Source organism: Cajanus cajan, chromosome 6 (genome assembly GCF_000230855.2).
Source record: "Cajanus cajan strain Asha chromosome 6, NIPB_CcT2T_4, whole genome shotgun sequence".
Lineage (NCBI taxonomy): Eukaryota > Viridiplantae > Streptophyta > Magnoliopsida > Fabales > Fabaceae > Cajanus > Cajanus cajan.
Genome location: NC_138522.1, coordinates 57,418,544 through 57,441,300, shown reverse-complemented (window position 1 = coordinate 57,441,300; position 22,757 = coordinate 57,418,544). Strand labels below are relative to the sequence as shown.

The 22,757-nt window shown below is 33.3% G+C and overlaps 2 protein-coding genes across 5 annotated transcripts; both read right to left on the bottom strand.

Annotated features, from left to right (window-relative positions):
* Positions 1–5,523: 5,523 nt before the first annotated feature.
* LOC145959165 (uncharacterized) lies at positions 5,524–8,323 on the bottom strand. Of its 4 annotated transcripts, XM_083077753.1 has the most exons (6): positions 6,643–8,323; positions 6,402–6,569; positions 6,230–6,334; positions 6,079–6,151; positions 5,903–5,998; positions 5,525–5,816 (listed from the first exon to the last, which is right to left on the bottom strand). In XM_083077753.1, the coding sequence occupies exon 1, from the start codon at positions 8,180–8,182 to the stop codon at positions 6,809–6,811; it is 1,374 nt and encodes a 457-aa protein (XP_082933879.1). In that variant the 5' UTR covers positions 8,183–8,323; the 3' UTR covers positions 5,525–5,816; positions 5,903–5,998; positions 6,079–6,151; positions 6,230–6,334; positions 6,402–6,569; positions 6,643–6,808. The 4 variants fall into 4 exon arrangements, with proteins under 4 accessions (XP_082933877.1, XP_082933878.1, XP_082933876.1 ...); XM_083077751.1 differs by having other exon boundaries at positions 5,524–5,816; positions 6,230–6,569; XM_083077752.1 differs by having other exon boundaries at positions 5,524–5,816; positions 6,079–6,334.
* A 5,105-nt stretch (positions 8,324–13,428) lies between these two features.
* LOC109812253 (GATA transcription factor-like protein) lies at positions 13,429–14,478 on the bottom strand. The gene is made up of 2 exons (XM_020376178.3): positions 14,201–14,478; positions 13,429–14,104 (listed from the first exon to the last, which is right to left on the bottom strand). Exons 1-2 carry the CDS (start codon positions 14,375–14,377, stop codon positions 13,583–13,585), a joined length of 699 nt encoding a protein of 232 aa, XP_020231767.1. The 5' UTR covers positions 14,378–14,478; the 3' UTR covers positions 13,429–13,582.
* Positions 14,479–22,757: the final 8,279 nt, after the last annotated feature.

Sequence of the window (22,757 nt, the reverse complement as noted above, 5' to 3'; positions counted from 1 at the left end):
TTTCTATCCATAAAAATATTTCAGAGCGTTGAGTAAAATATTATAAGAACTTTATATGTTTTTAGTCTCTACACTTATTTAGACATATTTTTGTCTATTTACATTATTATTATATATAAAAGTTTTTCAAATAAGTTAAAGGGCGGTTTACTTTTATTTTTATTTCATGTTTTGATTTTTATTTTATTTTTAACATAAAATTTTCATCTTATTTTCAAATTATTTTTAAATTTTTATACAAAAATAAAAGGAAAAAAAATTGTTTTCACTTATTTCTATACAAGTTCTTAAAAGCAATAAATGGATTGAAAATAAAGTAATAGTTTTATAAATTTATTTACAAAGCAGAAATTGAAAGAAGACGAAGACATTAGTCAACAAACTCTTACATAATTTTCAATACACATATTGCCTATTCATCATTTACTTTGTTTTTTTTTTTATTGATATATCATTAATGCATAATCCCTTAATGAACTGCATAACTATATCTATGCGCATTAAAAGATTCACAAATCACAAACACCCCCGGTGTAGCTTAATTTCATGTTCTTTAAAGGCTTAAAAGCTAAAATATCCTTTTAGCAATGATAGAGTAAATGATCAGCATTTAACATATTCATTATATATTTTACAGTAACTAACATGATTGAGATACTTTATATACCTCTCTATATATATTTTGTTTAAGTTAAATTAAGAGATAACTATAATTTGATATATGCAATTTTTATTTATTTTTTTGCTTTGGTAGTTCTAGGTAAAAATGACGTTGTTTCGTGTATGTAATGGAGATTTTTTGTGTTATGTATGTAGTGAAAGTTAGTAAACAGTTGATGGGGGGTTTGTAAAGTAATTTAATATTAATTAACTAATTATTAAATTAATATAATAAATAAAAATTACTAACTTATTATTTTTTCATTAAAAAAAAGCATAAAAAGTGTAGACGAAAACATGGTTAATTGATTAGGGCAGAGAGTGGGGTGGGGTAGGTTAAAGTTGACTTCTGAAGGGTAATATACAGTATAAGTTATCTTCTCGTGAATCAAGTCTTCAAGGAAGTTTTGCGTCTTCGTCTTTCGGCTGGTAGTTGAGATGAGAATGCATGTTTTATTTCTCCCATATCTTCGTTTCTATAATATAAAAAAATAGATTAAAATAAGATACTATTGGTGTAAAGTGAAAGTCATTATTAACCTCTACTAGATGAGAGTGAATTTGCTTTTATATAAGCTTGATTTGCATTTATATAAAGTTTTTAAAACCCATTCGTTGGGTATTTAGGAAAAAAACATTTTCAAAAAAAGATATTGGCAACGTTTAATTTTTTTTAGTTAAATAGAGGTTAAGAAGAAAAGCAAAAGCGGAAGCTGAGTGAATTAATGTGAGGTCAGGATGTAGGTATAACGGTATAAATGCGGTCGGCATGTATGTGTTGAGATCAATTAATATTCGCAACTTCCGTTTCAAATTCTAACATCATCATCATACTTCGCTCTATCTGCCAACCAGATTCAGTTTCAAACAAATGACTTTTCCATAAATTCTTATTTTCTCGGGAAAAAAATTTATTAAATTTAAGGATTATACTCCGTAATTATTTGCCTTTACACATCTTAATTACTATTTTTGCGAATTTATATTTGCAAAAATAGTTAGATATATGGGACAATACAGTAGCAATTTAGTACTTCCTAAAATAGTAAGTGGTAATTTCCAACGGCTACTGTTTTTGTGTATTTACTCAGGAATTTTGTAATTATATGGGTCTTCGTCGGTGTTACAATATTTATTACACACTTCCCGCACTAGCGGTCATTAATTGAGTCAACATTGATCGAGACTCTCCTGTTCATCTCATAGCAATATGCTGCCTTTGAATAAGTTTTTTTCTCTTTCGGTACAACAAAATCAATAATTAAGAATTAATTTATATATTCATAAGATATAATTTTGTTAATTAAATATTATTTTAATACAAATATAAATCTATTAGGTTGACTCTTGTGTTTGAGGACAAATTTTATAATTATTAGAATAAAAGACTAGGTTGAATAAACTATTTTAGATTCTTTTAAAATACTACTTATTAAGTGTTTTGGTATCGAAACTATGATAGTCTATTCAAAGCATAAAAGTGATTGTTAGGAAAAAAACTTACCTTTGCCCTCCTAGTCTCAGTGTTATATATATTAATAAAATTATATCTTTTGATTTTATTAAATTGAATATGTCTTTAATTCTTAGTTTATTTATCTTATATCTTCACAAAATTATTATAAATTATACTATATTTTTTAGTTTGTTATATCGATATTCTCAATGATAAGCATATTATTTGATAACCTTTTGGACTAAGTCCTTAAGCTTAGGAGATAGATTTATTATGTGTCTATCGTTATTATGTTAATTAACCTTTTATTGCTCAAATATTGACCAAATATATGGGTCGATCCTAAATCTAAAAGAGTACACAACCCTTTAGTCTTAAACGTTATAATACAAAATTGCTAAAAATTGAAGTTGAAAATGATCAACTTGTCTTTAGATAGATCGACTTAAAGTTTGAAAGAATACACAATCTCTCGGTCTTGAGCATTATAATACAAAGAGACTTAAAATTAGTTAAAAACAATCAATCAATTTTAGGTAGATTGGCCATAAAGCCCAAGAGAGTACACGATCCTTTAACCTTGAGTACTTTTAGCACATAAAGACTAATTGAAAATTGATTATTTACGAGCGTCCCCTTGTTGATCAATGACAATCTAGGAAAAAATACTCGTAAAAGATACCAATAGTGTTTTGAGCAAGAGTTCTAATTTACTTTAAAATTCTTATATTTATTTTTTTAATAAAACATTTTTATATATATTGAGCCAATTCTTCTTGAAGTGAATCGTTTTCTTCAAATGTCGTTCTATGTCTCACGAGTTTTTATCGCACATTTTCTCATGCTTAGCATACGTTTTTCTTGTCACTTCACATCTCGCACTTGTCATGTCGTCAGTGCAATGTCTTGTTTATCTGTTCGTGATAATGTTGGTGATTTTACTTGGACACAACTTTCCTTTTTAAATAAATGTAGTTGGTGCATTCTTCTTAGAGAATGGTTGATTTATCATTGAATTTCGTTAAACGAAGAAAATACACGTTCTAAAGCACTAAATTAAAAAGTAATATTTTTTATCATTTTTATTGAACATGATATCGTGAATTTCCAACGACAAACCAAACATATCGTGTGTTTGGTTTATTGTTTAAATTCATTAAATTTACGTTAAACGGAAAAATTACAAAATATTACTTCTTATTTTAGTGCATTGATAAGAGAGAATTTCAGTTTGTAAATATGCAAATGGATATCCAAACATGTACTTAGAGAGTAGGGGTGTTAAATGATGACTCAATCTATGCTTCCCTTTAAATTGGATGCACCATCTACAGATAATATCCATATTGTCCAACTTGTGTCTGATGTATGTAGAAGGTGAAATTAACTCTACTAGCAGAGAGAATTTGCCACTTGATTGGTCCTCGAAGTGCATAGGTTATCCCATATTGAAAAAGTTCAACAAACCATTTCACCAATCTTCCAACAAGATTGGATTTTTGTAGGACTTGTCGAATAGGTTAATTTGTTCCACTATGACTAGGTGACTTTGAAAACAACGTAATTTCTTTGCAACTTCTGCCAAAGTTAGCTAGAGCTACTTTTTCAATTTTTTGGTATCTAGCTTCGCTCCATGTAATACTCAACTAGCGAAGTAAATAGGTCTTTGTTCGTCTCCCAATACCTGGACCAAAGTCAAGCTTATGGCATGACTAAAAATTGATATGTATAAGAGTAATGGAGTGTCAGTGGTTGGTACTTGGTTTTGTGAGAATTGGGGTACTTAACAAGAATTCTTTTAATTGTTGGAAAGCCAATTCACATTCTTCTCTCCATATAAGTGACTGACTGTTCTTTTTTAAACATTGGAAGAAAGACAACACTTTGTCTCCAAACCTAGAGAAGCATCGAGAAAGGGATGCAATTCTTCCCGACAATTGTTGCACCTTTTTTTAAAGAATTTTTTCATAACAAAATAATTTTTATTTTATTTTAGGCACAAAAATTTATAATAACAAATGATTATTCTATATATTCTTATGATTTAAATAATATCAAAGATAAAATTATTACTCAATTAATTACTACAAACCATTACAAGAGTTAAAATTATTATTTTTATTATACATTTTTCAAAATTTCATCTAATTACGGTGCTAATTCTAATAGTTAATTGGATGATCCTTTTTAAAGAGTGTATTTATTTTTCTTAAATAGAAAAAATGACGTAATTAATTTATCTCTTTTTAATTAATTTCGCTTTATAATCTTCTATTTTTTAGATGTCACTAATCAATAATTATATTTTTTCACAAATAATTATTACAACTTTATTTTCTATAATTATCTCAATTTTTTTATTATTTTTTTAGTAAAATTAAAATTATATTGAATAAAATTGGTTATCCACATTGGGAAAGAAACATAATATCAATATATTTAAAATATTTATGAGTTAATATGCAAATGTTCAAAACAAATATATTATAATTTAGTATAAGTTTTAACGATATATATCAATATTTATTAATAATAACAAATTTTTTTAAAACAATAATAAAAAAATCTCATGTACTTGTTTAAGGACATATTCATAATTTTCTCGTAATTTGGGGACCGAACTCGTTCCGATCTATGGGACAGTGGAGATGTACTTGCAAAAGATACTCCAACATTCAAGTCAGCACGTGAGTGAACAGTAATGGTAATAAATGGATAGTAATTTTACCTTGAGATGTGAACTATTTATATGTCATTAATGGGCCCAGATCTCGATGACCTTGTATTAGGGTTAGGAATTAGGTAATGCGTTGCTAATAGACTTTACTCCTGTAATTCACCTCTAACTCCTAATTAAGGATAATTAACCACCATTTAGGGGAAGTCTTATTTTTGGATCCTATCGACTATCGAAGGTACCGAACGAAGTTAATGCTTCTTAGAATTAAGGGTTTTGACTACTGAGTGGATCAAACGGGGTTAGTGCCCCTTGATGTGGAAGGTCTCGGGTGTCGAGTTTGTCAGATGGGCTTCAACTATCGAGGGTGCCGAATGGGGTTAATGCTCCTTAGGTTGAGGGCATTGACTGTCGAGGGTGTCACTAGTACAGAAAGGGTCTTTTACGTCGTGTATTTTGACCCTTTTACGTCAGAAAAGGGTCCGACATTAATACGGGAGTCGTAAATTTACGTCGCCTCTAAAAGGCGACGTAAATTTACGTCGGGGATTTCTCCAAACCGACGTAAAATGGGGCAAAATCATGCCACAATTTTACGTCGGAGATGGCTTTGTCCGACGTAAATTGTGGGAGTTTTTTTTTTATAAAATGTTTGTAAATTGATATACCCAACACCTGCATATAAATATAATCCAGAATACCAACTCTAAACCAGGCAGTCCAGAATAGAAATTCAAATTGTATTTCAAAATTGAATGACAAAAAGAAAATAATATATAAATCTTAAAAAACATAAATTATGACAATGCAAATCCTATTATCCTAAAAAAAGCTATAAAACATGTTTGTCAATGCTATCTAACTAACTAAACTAACTAACTATCAAACTATAAACATAATATCTAACTAACTATCAAACTATAAACATAATATCTAACTAACTAAACTTAGAAAAAAATTTGCCCATTGTTCTCTTATCTTGAGCAACTCATCTTCGGGCAATGGAGATGGATCTTGAAAGACCTGAAAGGGTAATTTAAGTGTCATTAATATGCAATGTTAATTATTCTAAAGGTAAATATAGTTAAATAAATTTTGATATGAATTACCTACGCCCAAGAATCAATAATACCCGCAGAAACTATGGCTTTCATCCAATACATGATGTAATAGTCACATTCAAACGAGTCTTGTTGCTTATTACACTAAAATGAGAAACAAATAACTATTAATTCCAAAGTCAATAAATTTAAATATTATTGATTGTATGAATTTATTTGCTAACCTTAGGGTATATGAAATGCAATGACTTTAATGATCTGGCTCTTCCACTTAATATATTAGCTCCAGACACGATTCTAATTAATTGAAATAAAAACAAATGTTAGCCAATATATATAATTAGTTTTAAAACATAATGAAAAAATTTTAGTTACCCATGTAATTGGCTTTTAATTTCATGGCTTGGTTTTTGATGAAGTGAACAAAACCACACCACGGTATATTCCTTAGGAATGATTACCATTAACTGCCAATGGGACCTACATTGTATGACAAACAAATCAGTTAAAAAATTACCATGATTAAAAAACCAATTAAAAAACTAACCCGTCAATGTATGGAGCCATGTATATATGTCTTCTTGAGTCACTCATCCATGTTTGCATATATTGTTGGATCTGGACCTGAGTGTTTCCTGATTTTTGGATGGATTGAGGCTCAATAAATCCATATACTTCTGCTTGTGCTTGCTCCACACTCAATTTGTCCATGTACCTAACACAAATAATTATTATAAGTTAAATGTAATTATTGTAAATTTAGACTCATAAAAGAAAATATGACTTACATGGCCCACAACTGTATGACAGATATATTTAACATGCAGTTTCCCTCAACAATCTCTAATGCATCAGGCAGAGATATGTATAGTGGAACATCAGAGCTATCAACTCCAAAAACTCTAATGTCCCACTGCAATTGAATTGGATGCTTCTTTATTCGTGGTAATTTGATTAGAAGCTTAGATATGGATGACTACGAACAAGAGACTTACGATGCCTAGTGTACGCAGTCTTTTGCCCATGTTTCAATTGGGTATAACTTGTGTTTTCTTCACATATAAGACATGCATAATGACCCTTCACACTATACCCACTCAAGTTACCATATGCTGGAAAATCATTTATTGTGCAAAATAACATTGCACGCATAGTAAATTTTTCTTCACGATATGCATCAAACACCTCCACTCCTGTGTCCCATAACATTTTCAAGTCATCAATCAATGAACTAAGATACACATCTATGTCATTTCCTGGTTGTCGGGGACCTGATATCATCATAGACAACATAATATATTTTCTCTTCATGCATAGCCAAGGAGGCAAATTATAAATGACCAACAAAACTGGCCATGAACTGTGTTTACTACTTAAGTTCCCATAAGGATTCATGCCATCTGTAGCTAAACCAATTCTCAAGTTTCTTGACTCTGCACCAAATTCTGGAAATGTTTCATCAATCCTCTTCCATTGCGGAGAATCAGCTGGATATCGAAGAAAGTTGTCACATTTTCTACCATTTTCATGCCATGTGAGGTTTTTTGCATCCTCTTTAATGGCAAACAATCTTTTAAACCTAGGTATTATTGACAAATACCATAAGACCTTAGCAGGGGGACCCTCTATTTCTTCCTCACCATTACTTCCATCAGTTTTCTTTTTGAACCGCGACAATCCACATGTGGGACACACTTTCAGTGTAGCAAAATCATTTGTATACAATATGCAATCATTAGGGCACGCATGTATCTTCTTATACTCCAAACCCATTGGACATAGTATCTTTTTTGCCTCATAGTTGCGATTAGGTAACGTGTTATCTTCTGGAAGCATCTCCTTCAATAACTCCAACAATTCTGTGAAACTTTTATCAGTCCAGCCATTTCTTGCTTTTAAACTAAACAATTTTAAAGTTGCTGATAATCTTGTAAACATACTGCATCCTGGGTACAATGGTTGCTCAAAATCAGACTTTAAGGTATCATACACATGTGCTCTTTCAAAATTTTCTTCACCAACATCACGTATCATCTCTTCTAAGTTATCGCCCATCCCTTCAAAATTTTCAGTTGTTGACACTGTTGGAATGTCTAATATTTCTCCGTGCCATGTCCATACTGTATAACTCTTCACAATACCATATATAAATAGGTGACCACGTATTTCTCCAACTTCTTGACGTATCTGATTCAAACATCGAACACATGGACAATAATATGCCCCTTTGATGGGTTTCCCATTTTCTCTTGCAAATTGTAAGAACTCTTCAACTCCATTTCTGTACTCTTGACTAATGCGACTTGCATTCATCCAACTTCGATTCATTATCTATATATTAACACAAATTAACTATTGACTCAGTTATTCATAAATTTTCTAACCTAAACTACAACCCTAAAAAATCGATGGTAAACTAAAGGTCAACGCCTAAAAAAGTCTCTTCTTTAATACATCTGGAACGGCCCGTACTGAAACTAGAACGGGCCGTTCCAGATCAAAAAATTACAACAACAAATTTCTAGCAGAACGGGCCGTTCTCTTTGCAGAACGGCCCGTACTGCTTGCAGAACGGCCCGTTCTGTAAGGTTGCAGAACGGCCCGTTCTCCTTACAGAACGGGCCGTTCTGCAAGCAGTACGGGCCGTTCCAGCGGAACAAATAGCAAAAAAAAACAAAATAATTACGGGGACAACAAACTAACCTCAAACGACCAACGTGCAGACACTTAGAGACTTGGATACGTTGAATGTAGCAATAAACGCAGTGGGAGACTCAGAAATTCAGAGAAAATGAGAGGGGTTGTTTGTAAATTGTGAGCGCGGGAATGGAAAATACAAAGGTGAGGAATATAGGGCCATTTTTTACGTCGGGTTTCGTTGTTCCGACGTAAATTTACGTCGCACTATGAGACTGCGACGTTAATTCCCACATTTACGTCGGACTAGGGGGGTCTCACGTAAATTAGTCTCCACTTAATTACGAAACTGCCACCGCGTTTTTACAACGTCGGTATTTACTGTTTCCGACGTAAATTTGGTGACCTAAATACCCTTTTTTGCACTAGTGTGTCGACCGAGTTTCAACTAACGAGAGTACCAAACAGGTTTCGACTACTGAAGATGCTGAACGAGGTTTAATGCCTCTTGTGTGTCGAGGGGTACAGTCGATAGGTCTACTTTGTAGACCCATAAACACTTTGGACTAATTATTTTTAAGAAAAATTAAAAATATATTTAAAAAATTGTTAATCCACTATAAATTAGTTTTAACACGACATATATTGTTAAGATTTGTAAGACTCTTTAATGTAGTTTGTGAATGATGAAAATAAAAAGAAAAGCAAATTCCTAAGATGTGCAAACTACTATGCATATAGTGATTTAACTGCTGTTGAGTTTGCGTGAGAGTCTTAATGATGAAAATAAGAACAAAAGCAAACTCTTAAGTTTAAGATGTGTAAACTACTGTCCTAATTCTTACAAGACTTATTATTAGATCACTGGTTTTTTGTCGTTCGGTTTGGTTTCTAAAACATAATTTTTAATCAATTTGACAAATTTTCAACTGAACTTTTTTATTAATTCCATGAGTTTTTTTTTTTTAATTATTTGGATTAATGACGGAACTTGTTGAATTAATAGACAGTGAACTTTTGATATAGAAGATTCGTACATAGACATGAAACTTAACAGTTCATTAATAATAAGATACAATTATTTCCACCTTGAACACTAATAAATGACAAAAAGCCAAACACTAAATAAGCATAGCAGAAGGACACATTACATCAGCGATCTTAAGTTTTATTTTCCTCAAATGTTGTGGCTTCTTCCGCAGCTATACCTTGATGAGTACATTTCTTCTTGCTTTTTAGCATTCATTTTTGTAATGTGAGTCTAAGTCCACCACTAGTGTGAATTAAATTAAAAACAGTGATAGCTAGGACAAAGAATCACCCAAACAATTAATTCACTAAATGAACAAGTAAGCAACAAGGAAGAGAAAGACATGCCACATCGCCTGAAAAGGCTTCATCTTTTCACCGTTATTCTTCACATAGTATGGATTCGGGGTTCCTGGTGGAAAGTACAACACCGGACGTGGAGGTCCTTGTGGTATTTCACAATCTTCACATGATGTCTTTGGTGGTGGAGGGCATTCAACCACAACTGGTAGCGGTGGCGGCGGTGGCGGTGGCGGGCACTCTACCACAGGTGGCGGTGGCGATGGTAAGGGCTGGCACGGGTTGTCGCACTCGTCGCACATTGTGCATGGAACTATGTCTTTTGTGACTGTTGAAGTGGCTTCGGTGTTATTGATAGCTGAAACAGTGTATGCAAGGAAGAGAATGAAGAAGGAAGATACCAAAGGCAATGAAGTAGCCATAGTCTTTAGTTAATTGAAAACTGTTTGATACAAATAAAACGTAATAAAACAGTGGGTTTCATTTGGTTAAATATAACCTATGCATGTGTATAATGTATTGGTGACCGCACTTGTTGTCGGTGTTTTGTCCTCTACGGCATCGTTTCATCATCAGATCTTGCAACCAAAGTATATAAAACACAATTTCACACATCTGCTTCGTGTATATCTTACAAACACCATGCGTGTCAATCAGAAAAAGTAAAACTGCATGGTTCATAACTTATTTTGCAAAGTACTATATATTAATTATGTTGATTTTTTGGTCATTTTTTTTCATAAATTGTTTTTAATATAATATCAACAAGGTTTAAAAGGTAAGTAGCTAGAATTGGAGCATAATCTTGATTTTTTTCTTATTTTGCTGTGAATTACTGTGCTAACTACTAGAGAGTAGAGACGCGATACACCGTATGCAAATTTGAAGCGGCGGATTCTATCAATTGGTAGGATATGTGACGATGAATATATTTGTCTGTAATCCTATATATCGCTTTCCTAGTCACGTGAATAGAAATTAGAATGACATATGTACAAGTGAATGCCAAACTCATAAATGTCATTAACTATACAGGTGGTGGATCCTAGAAAATTAAATACATTGCTTAGGAAAAGCGAACAGAACTTGAAAGAAAAAATACTTAACATAGAGCTATGCTCCCAACAAGCTAGGCCACTTCTGTACACGAGTCTTCATTCTGTCTTAATTTAAACCTACAATGAACAATCGGCTCAAATTTTTTTGAACATCAATCTCAACTCACCAAGAGCTCTTAAGTCTAGATCTGTCCAGATAATTCTATTTTATTTTACACTCCTTCAAAATTGACATTTGACACCATATAATTTAATAATTTTAACATTCATTGTAAATATAAATATTTCTTATAATGCCGAGACTTTAAAATATTATCTCTAAATAATATAAAATTTTAATATATTCAAATACAAATATATAATCTCCTCTTAAGGTTAAGAAAAAGTAAGTTATACTCTTTAAATACTTCATGATAATGAATAAAAAAAATTATACTCTTTGATTATTCTCAACTTAAACTGCTGCTAAATTATTTTATAGCGTACTTTGTAGCGGAACAAAATGTAATTCAAACGATAATTGGTGTTTTTCTTTTTCAAGTGTCTATAGTTATATTTAACGGTGTCACACCAAATTCATGCTGCAGCGACACGATAGACAGTTTGTGATTTAGGTCTAAAAATTGTGAAGGGTGTTAGGATTTGTCCACATGCATTTGAGTTTGAGGAAGTATGTTTGTTATTTACTCCTTACATTACATTTTATTTTATTTGACGTTTAAGATTGTGGTACAAAATTTTAAAAAATGTAATTAATATGCCTAATTTTATGAATACGTTATGTAACTTTTTAATATACTTTGAATCTTCTGAATTCTCAGCAATAATTAAAAAAATTCATTAATAATAATAAAAAATATATATTATTTTCAGTTCTAATTATAAGCAATATATATCAAGACCAAAAAAAAAAAATTAAGTTTGTTGTTTTAATTAACGTTGTCAAAAATTATAATTTTATTTTAAAGATAATTTAATGTTAATTATAAGTGAATGCATAAAAATAAAATTAAAAATATTTAAAAATATTTAAAAATTATCTTTAAATAATTTTAAAATTTGATAATTGTTACTTATAATTAAGATTAAAGAAAAATTTAATTTATTATTTATGATTAAGGTAGAAATATTTAATATTATATTGATATATTATAAAATAACAGTAAAATTAAAAACCGTAAAAAATAAATAAAACGAAGGAAAAAATATTTTATTGAGTCATTTGAATTTCTAAGCCAGATATTGCCCCATTAATATGCCAGAAGGATTCTAACATTATAGATTCCCAACGAACGATATGTACCAAAGTTCCAAGGTAAGAAAATTATATTTATGGATTAAATTAAATTTTAAGAATAATTAATACAATACATGTAAATTTTATTTTTAAAACCAATAATACATGTTTTTTTTTTCTGTTTTGAATTATACTTTGTATTTTAATAAAATTTAAATTATGAATGCTTTATAATTTTTATTATATCTAAAATTTTAAATGATCATAAAGTACACAATAATTAAATTTAGATTTAGACTGAATCCAAATATATACTATTTCTGTTTAATCTTGGGTGGAGAAATTATGTACGTACCGTTTCTCAAACAGAACAACCAACTGGATCTTTAATTTTAGTCCACGGCCCGAAGTACACGGACTTTGACTGTCCAGTTGTGGCATCAGAAGCCAGAAGGGCTTGAGCCTGTCAGATGAACCAATTTTTTCATTAAATGTGAAAATAAACAAAATGGCCAACATATAGAATATAGATGGACTTCTGCCATTTGTTTTTCAGATCCATCTCTCCTTTCATATCAGTGTCGTATGAAAATATTTAGAACATGTGTTGTATTATTCTAATCAAAATATACTCTCTACATGATTCTCTACGGTAATTCCTTTAAACATTTTCGAATAGAATCACAATCTTTATTTCTTTTAGCAGTAAAAATATTTAAATTCGTGTGCGGCTTTCACTATTCTTACCCCACACTTATTTTAAAACATTTCAATCATCAACTTATTAATAATTAAAAACTCATCCTCAAAAAACCCTATTCATAATAAACCGTAACACAAACTCGCTAAGTAACTTCTGAAATCAATTTTACAACTCGAGTTATTAAAAGAAATAAAAACAAAGTCCATTTATTTGAATCCCAGAGTTTATAGAAAAAATAAAATGATTAAATAACATACAACATTTTTAATGTGAGAATCCAAACGCTGATCAGTAAGATGTAATCAAAATCTTATTCCGCAGACAGCAACTTTACAATGATATGGAAAGAGAAAAAAATAAATTTGTACTAGGATAGTAGGATTACATGTGAAAGCAAAACCACCTGCCCAACGTGCAAGTTCTTAAAATAATAGAAAAACAACATGCAAGATCTCAGGTTTGGGTGTATGCAAGACTTGCTCCAGTGATAAAATGGCTATTAAGAAAATGGTCTGAAATTCGAATCCGAAAAGAAAAGAAGACATTGATCATAAATATATTAATTAATTAAGATTAGCACCAATTAAAAAATTGGCCAGAAATTCGAATCTGAAAAAAAGACATTGGTCAGAAATATATTAATTAATTAAGATTCTTAAGTGGAGTTGTGTGAATTATTCAACACTTTCTTATTATTTTTAAGATATACAGTTCTTATTATATTATTGACTATTGACTAAAATCAGAATTGTAGTCAATAATTCTCAAAAGTCTTCTCCACGAAGAGCTCTGAGAACCCTAGAATGAGGTGCATCAGGGTCACCACGCATGGCATTCTGGCGCCACATCTCAGCGGCCCTCAGCAGTGTCTCCTCCGCTGACTCAAGCTGCTCCGGCAGCCACCCAATGACATCCCCACCTCTTCCAGAATCTACAGTCTTGTCGGAGGCTCGAGAAATTGGCTTCCGCGAATCCACAAACTCTATCTCTGACAAGGGCGACGCTTTGTGGTGCTTATAGTACTCTTTATTCTCCTCTCTCCCTTTCTCCTCCGGCCACGGAGTCCCATCAAGACCAGCGCAACTCACTTCTTCTAAACCCACCGTTCCATGCTCCCGCTTTTGCTGAATGCTTGGCTCCAATCGCTGATTCACCCCCGCGCTCTCTAGTTTCTGTGAAGGTTCACATGGAGATTTTAAAGACTTCAACTTCTCGTGCGCCTTATTGGCATTGCGTTCTGTTTCAGCAATTTTGGCTTCCTTGGCTTCATCCTTTGTAGTTATACCCTGCAATATTTATATGCGTAAAGTTAGCATATCCGTTTGAGCTTATGATCGATGTGGGATATCTAACAAGAGATAAACGTTATTAGTATTACTCACTTGGGGTTGTCCTCTGTGGACCGCGGGACCAGCTTCTTGTTCTCCCGTGTGAATTTCTGTGTCTGCGGTTCGGCTGCGAGTGCCAGAGCAAAATCCTCGTTTGATGAGAGGAAAACGAGTGGTTGAAAATAAGGCCCAAGATGTTCTTCTTGTTGCTTCTGCTAGTCTCAATTGCATCTTAATTAACGTTGTTGTGGTTGCTTTGATTCTGTGTTGGACTTGAAAGTAGACTGTTAGGAACAGGATGAGATAAACTTGAGATTTGATGGGATATTGGAACAGACAGCCAAGAAGAGAAAAAGAGCTGGAGGGACGTTCTGGAAATTCCTCGACACGTGTATTGATTTTGACGTGGCACTGTCTTCTGTTGCCACGTGTTGGAAAGAGAATTAACATGATCTGCTTGTTCTTGAAGAAGCACCCTCTAGTTTCTAGAACTAGAACAAAGAACACCTTTCTGGAATGCTCCACGAACACATACTTGGCATTTGTGGAATTAATCAGTCAAAAATGTATTAGATGAAACTAATTTCTATACGTCATTTCTTGGGCTAGGCTATCGAACAATTATTTTTGTGCCAGCCCGAAACTTGTTTATTACAGTACAGTTCATTTTTGTAATGGGAAATGGATTTTGTGTTCATAGCAGTCCAATAGAAAATAAACCGAATGAAATGACAACAGTTCTAATAAGCACGAAGTGAAAGATGCCAGAATATGACCAAGCAGGTTTAGCAAGGTATCCATGGCAACCAATAATACAGATAATTCAAGAATCACCATTGACTTTTACCTATCTATATCTTCACCATTAGTTTAATAAGAAGAAATCGTCTTTTTCATTCTTCAATCCATTTACTTTAAATATCCTTTTTATTTCTATGCTTATTTTTTTTATTTTTCTTTTAAAATTACTTCCAATTAATTTAGATTCAATCTTATGATTGGGTTTATTAAACAAAATTAGGCTCCTCAAAAAAATGTGTAATATAGAGACTTAACCTAGGCCATCTTTCAAGAACATAAATTTATTTTATTTTTTATTTTTTTTTATCATGTAATTGAGTTAGGTTTTGGGAGAATTTTATTTCGAAAAGATTGCAAACAACAATATAGAAAATAGAATCTCAACATAGAATTTCAATATTATCAAATACCGATTCAAGATTTTAATTCCTACGATATAATTTTCATTGTTTACAACAAATACGAATTCTCAACCAACCTAATTCAATTCAAAATTAATCAATACAGAGATCTAAATCTAGATTATGAATTTCATTAAAACAAAGAACCACAATCGCAAACTCAAGATTCCAACAAAATCCGAGAGTAGTAATCAAATTGAATTAGGTTGATTTAGGTTATTTCAATTTGAAACTGCATCTTCTCATTTTTGTTTTTGATTCAAAACGAAAATTCAATATCATAAAAAACAAAATTATCATAAATAGAAAAGAGAAGAGGAAGAGAGAATTTGTTCGGTAAAAATTAGGAATTAAAATTTATCGTAGTTTTTAAAATCCTAAACTGATTGATGGATTAACTTCGCAATCATGTTGTTTCAGCCAATTCTAGTAGACAAGAGAGAAATTTCCTGAGTGAGAGAAAGAGAGAAGAGAGAATTTGAGAAAAACTTCTTGAACAAGAATTCCCAAATTTGAAAAATGAGAGTACAAAGTTAATGTAAAGAGTCATTACATGAATTTAAGGACAAAATAATGGGACTAAACTAAGGGTCCAACCCATTAATTACATTCCTAAAGCCTAATTAACTACAACTAAACAGTTTCAAGACAAGCTGAAAACTTCAATGTAGGGCTACGAGATTGAGGCATGATTTTGGGCCTGAAAACGTCTGAACTGGGTTTTTCTTCCAACATAGAAGTTGTAGATCTCTTTCTTATCTTTCCAGGGACACCAAATTTGCCCAATTCCGAGTTGTGTTTCTCCAGATATGGCTTGCACAATAAATTGTGTCAAAAGAAAAAATTATTACAAAAATTTAGTAAAATTTACAACTACATCCTAGATGACTCACTAACATAAATCTTTTTTTTTTTTTGGTTCGTCCCTGGAGTATCTACCGCCGATAGCGGTGACTAATCTCTTCGCTACGTTGGAGGCACCTCAAAGGGTGGGATAGCTGACCCCAAGATTTAACGCGGCTACATACACAAAGCAAGATTCGAACTCCTGACCTTACTTAAATCTAAATTAATACATGAATATATGACACTAAAAAAAATTAAATAAGGCAAAAATATATTAAAAAAATGTACTATGACTATCACCCTAAACTTAAACAATAAAGAAAAAACGTTAAGAAAACGTCGCTACTTCATGTGAATTATTAGTTAGGACCTTTAAACATATAATAATGTTTGATTCTTGATTGTGTATATAGAACAATATCTGAGTAGATGAGATGTCACTTAACTGATTTTCAACGTTTTTGGTGTATTACTCTTATGACTTCTGACAACGAGAATATCTTTAGATCCAATCTTGAATCTAAAAGAAAGTAAAATAATTTTTTTATAAAATTAAATTTAAATCATTACACATAATTAAGATATATATTATATTAATTTAATCTTAAATTTCAAAATAAATCATGTTCTACAACAGTGAGTAAGCCATAAGCGACAAATGTTGGACGTTGCTCCTAAATTAGCTTTTGCTCTATGTTGATCTTTTCTCCTCCTGCTGGTCTAGAAAATGAATAGCCCATTTGTGTTTTGTGGTTTAAGTTAAAATAACATGTTTTATACAAATTTAATATTTTTCAATAAAAAAATCTCTCAAAAACATTTTTATCTTGTATACAAGCAGGTTATATGTCATTGGCTCTCACTTTTGCTTGATCCATAAGCGGAAAAAAGTATCGGAAAAAGGAATAATTATGAGTGTATCATGGGCTCGGAGTAATTGTGAACTATGAATCCAATGAACTGTAAGTTTTGATTGAACACGTGTTTGATTTCACGTCTGTCAAGTTTAAATTCCGTAAAAGACGCAAAAGTAAAAAATAAAAATTTCTTACTTTTATGTTAACGTGGATCTTAAACGTGAATCCAAATTATACCGGAATTGTCGCTCAAACATCAACATGTGTAATGAAAAATAAAATTTATATCGATGCAATTTTTTAAAGTATTTTTGGTATTATTTTTTAAACTAAAATTAAAGTTTTACATTATTAATCTATGTTAATCCTCAATTTAAATTTTATTATAATAACATCAAAAATAATTACATCTAAATAAAAATCCAATTGCGTTTTATTGTTGAAATAAAAATCCAATTCTATTATAATAACTCCAAAAATAATTATAAAATTACATCTAAATTTTGTTCAAAAATCAACCCATGTTTGCCCCCATATTAGTCAGCGAGTCAGTCCAGTAACTTCATCCTTTAATTTTTACATTTTCTCCATATATCTCATTTAATTCTATTATTTTTTTTAAGTTTTATTTTGGTATGGTCCGTATGGAAGACCTCTTCTCAAAAAACCTAGCAATTAATAATCCAATTTTAGAACATTCAAAATGTATATCCTAGGAAAAACTATATATATACTTGTGTATTGAAATATCGGCCTTTTGGAGATAATTTCTAAAAATCTCAACATAATTTTCTTTAAGCCTAATTATTATAAATATATATGATTCACAAGGTAAAAGTATTGGACTTTTGTATGACTAAGTCCGTAGGAATCCGACATAATGGTCTACAATTGTCTTGTTAAAATAGTTTGCTTTTAACTTTGGGTTCAAGAGGTATACATCTCTCCAAATTCAAGCACTAAAGTATAATTAAAGAGACCTAGTGAATGCTTAATCTATCGAAAGGTATGAATCGGCTGAAGACTTGGACAATACTTGTTTAATAATAAAAAAGTATATGAATTTTTCGTGGAGTGCACTTAGGACAGCAACTGTATTTCCCAGTTCATGAAATGTGTTTTGACCGACTGGGCCTAAATTAGCATACCATTCTTTTAGGATACCAGTCATCCTACATCCAAATTCTTCAATGATCTTGAAGGATTCAGTATCTCCTTTCATGAATCTGGTGTCTAGCCAAACTCCAAATTCAATTAGCCGAGATCTCCATTGACTTGGGTCAATATCATCAAGGGTGAACCAAGGTCCCCTAGTTGGTTTAATGGTCCTATTTCTAGGACTCTGTATTGGGCTCTCATCAGGGGATTCATAAATAGGATCTGGTCCGGTGGATACCATCAAAACAGAGAGATCTGCTAATTGTGTTTCTGAGGAAGCTGTAGTAATGGAATCTTCATCAGATAAATTTGTGAGAAGATCATCTTCTGATCCAGTGTTTACAGAAGATTCTGGAGTAACAAGTTGTTCATTCTCTTTGACCATCATCTGAGAGTAAGGGTCTTGTGAGTCTTGAAAGTAATGACCCTTTCCCGTATCATGCCTTTTTGGTGATGAAACCGGAGTAGAAGATTTGGAGTCATCTTCTATTGATTTAGAGAGTTTTTGTGAACTGGATTGTGACTTTCTCCATTGCCAATTTGCAGAGGCAGTAGGAATGTTGTAATGTGGTCTTTCAGGTTTAGACCATGAGACGGATGGTGTCTTGAACAGAGAATGAGACACAGGTGCAGGGGGGTGCAAGAATGCGTAAGGATCTGCAGCAACTGGCTAAGGCTGTAAAGCCTTTTTCTTTTGTTCTATTTGTTCCTCCAATTGGAAGAGTTGAGCTTTTAAACTCCTGATTTCTCGATCCTTCTCATTTAGTGCTGCACCAAATGGAATATTCTTTATTTTATTCTCCAGTCTGGAAATGTCAGCGGTTAACTTTTGGTAGTATGTCTTCATCTTGGATGAGAGATAATCCAACTTGTCTTCTGATTTTTGCATACTGCTTGACATTTTTGTAACCTTGTCATCAATCCTTTTCAGCAAGGAGTTCTGTGCTTGAGCATTTTCTGTTTGCCAGTTGAGAACTTCTTTTGCCTGACTCAGTACCTTTGGCTTTCCGTCAGTACCAATCTTCGAAGGAATGATGGTAGGTTTGGTAGAATACCTCGTATTGGGGTCTATTTTTCTTTCCAAAGGAGGAAATTCTACATCTTTGTTTGCTTCAGAAAACATGAAGCATGGTACTGGCTTAGGTGTAGGAGGAGAAAACCTTTTCACCTCATCTGAACACCTTGGTGAGATCTTGTTATAAGAAGATCTGCTCCGTTGATTAGTCTGTCTGTTGAAAGAAGACTTGTTTTGTGAATCTGGCCTTCTGTTAGGTCGAGGTGGTGACTTACAGGGTGTATTCCCTCCTCATTGTCACTGTAATCACTATCTGATTCACTATCTTCTTCTTCGCTGGTGTCTCCTGAGTGCATCCAGCAATCGCACTCAGGATCGCACATTTCTGGGGCAACATCCCAGATGAAGTGACCATTGATTCGGTCTATATAGATCTCTCGCCCGTCTGGATGTACCGCAAAGATGGGAATTCTTTTTTATTTGACGAAGGGTTCTAACATCATTGTTTGGAAAATTGGACCTGAGGCTTTCTCAGGTTGCTGAAAGATTGTTCTGACTGTTCCGTCGACGGATCTTCTGAAAGTTGCTTGATCCGTTTGAATTGGCTTGACATGGTGCTTGTGGAGATTCTCATCATTTGTCACCCATTGTAATGGGATGAGCTCCTTCAGCTGTTCCCTGGAGATATTCCTGGGAACCTGGACGATTGATGGGCTCTCTTCTGCCTGGTTTGCAAGAACAAACAAGGCACTATCATTGCTACTGGGTAAGGCCAGATTGATCGCATGGGACTGTAGCCTATATATGATTTGATAGTGGAGAGTAGCACAAACAGCATCAGCGGTCTGGGCAGCTCCGGTTATCTGGACTTGGACCTTTAGTCTCTCTGGTACAGTGAGGTCTCTTAAGCTAACATTGTAATTGGGGAACAATGTTAGAACGACACTTCCGGCGTGAAGTGTAGTCAAGACCGTACCAATCACAACATTTTCGTAGTGCAGATAGCTAGTATCTAACAGGGAGATCCTTGAGGAGACAGGAAGTCCTCGTCTCCCATGGAGTGTGAGCATAAACCTAATGGCCCCGTAGTGAAGATGGGTGTATCCATCGGTTCTCCAGTGTCAGATGAGTTCCTTTGGGATCTCAATAGTAACATACTGCTCTTCAGAAGTGGCCATCAAAGAACACTGTTCCATCTTGGAAGATTGAACATATTCTTTTTCATGTGGACGGGTGGTTCTGACCAACTGCCTGATAGATCTAAGAGTAGATCTTTGGCGTTTGAATATATTATATGGACTTAGAAGGGGGGCAGTGTCTCAGAGATCTGAGCATCTTCAGGGACATACGAAAATTCAACTAGGTTTTCAATCTTTGGTGCTAGAGTTCTAGAGACATGGTTGGGTAAGGATAAGGAGGTGTTTAGGAAGGCGGGTTGAGTGTCTGAAGCAGAAGTTTCCATGGTAGTAAAGTCTCTCTTCTACTCACTCTGTCCTCTAAAATAGTATTATGGCCTCAGTATTCGAGATTGTTAGGCTCTGATACCAATATGGCCGAGAGCCTTATAGACCTATGATTAATTTGACAGGATACAAGAACGAGCTTACTCTTTCGGCATTCCTCGCCTACTCTTTTCAGCAATTGTCTTATATTAGCCAAATTAACCATAAATCCTAAGGATCGGAAGATACTGGATCTAAGGTTCATAGCGTTCTGTTGTACAAGATCCTCTTAAAGAGGCGAGTACAGAGCATACTGGCTTAAACATATATCACTGAGAACATAATACTATAATAGGATCAAGAGCTTTCGAAAGAGAGGAAAAGAGGTTTAGCAATCCATGAGTAATAAGCACACAAGAAGTTTTATTGCAAACTCGACTTGGTTACAAACTGAAAGAGAACCTCCTTAAATAGACTCTGAGAGGATCTCATGAGAATAACAAACAGCAAGCATTTTACACATGAGCCAATCCTGATTGGCTCCCTAAAAGCTAAATACAGTAAAGGACCCCCGTGGGGTGTGACTCACACAACTAGACAAACTATTATGACTCAGATGATAAGAACGGGTACAAACAATATGGACCTACATGGTCATGACTTATACAAGCTGTCATACACACTTATTGTACACTGAGGGCAGACAGTACGAAAAGTAGATTCCCATTATTATCCTTTTTTGATGATGGGCTCGTGACTAGGAGAGAGATTCGGATCTGATGCACCTGAATCCGAACAACTGTCTATCATCAATTCAGCATAATAATCATCTTCGTCTTTATCTCCTAGATCATTAGCTGTCTGGAACTGTTCATCTGGCACGTAATATTCAGTTCTGCTCATGAAAGCATTGATACCCTGATGGCTTGATTGGCTAGGAATGAAACGAATGTGTGATGAACTGGCTTCTCCTTGGTTCTCTTGTTGGATTTTTGCTTCCTTGAGATGGTTGATTAACTGTGCCTTGTAACTTTGATCTGGGGGATATGTTTCAAAGGTTCCCCAAAAATAAGCTTCATTTTTTTACCACAGTTGTCCTGTAGGTTCTGGAAGTAAAGACACCTGATGATAATAATGGAGGTTAAAGACTCACATTGTTCTCTTCCCATTTGATTCTTTTGAAAATCGAGAACCTTTTTTAACTCACTTCTCCACCATGGGAGAGGCGAAAACCATTCTAATAATGTCCAGAATAAAAATTCTGCCTTGTCTGGATTTATCAGAATATTGTAGGCTGATTGTGTCTTCAAAGCAATTACAATTGGACTTTGGACAGTTTTGCACCATATAGCCCAAAGAGTTGGCTCACATAAATCCCAACCAATTTCACAGAATAATTCAAATATTCCGGGATGTTCTTCTGTAGGATCAAACATGGTTGGAGGGACTACTTTAAACCTTAAAGTCTCATGAAGATAATAAAAATAATGACATCTGGCGAATTGAATAATCTCTTCAGGACTGTTAGGTTTAAAACAGGAGGATATAGCTTTCTAGTTTTTGCTGTATCAGGTAGAGGTTTTGCCATGAAAATCAGTGGAAAGCTATAGGAGGATGAGATGACCAAAACTGGCTTTTGTGGTCTCGAAAGAAAATCAGGAATGAGGTTATGTTTTCCTTTGATGTGTTTAACAATAAAATCATACCTGGAAAACCAATCTTTTAATATTATGATTTGAGGTTCTGGTGGTAACTTGTTCTTGAAATCCAGGATTTTGGAAAAGGAAGAATTATCCATTTGAACTTCGAAGTGATATCCTCGCAGGTGGAAATCAAACTTCTTGATTCCATTCTTCACAGCCAATGCCTCTTTGTAGGTGGTGTGGTAATGCTTTTCTGCTTCTTTGAATTGTCCACTAGCATTCCCGTAGTAGAACCTCTTTCCGTCTACTTCTTCAATGAAGACGGCACCCCAGTAATGATCACTTGCATCTGTCTGGAGGATCCTTTTCCCATCTCCTGGGATCTTTAATGCAGGAGGATTCTGTGCAATCTTCTTTATTTCTTGGACAGCCTTGGTTTGTTCTGGTC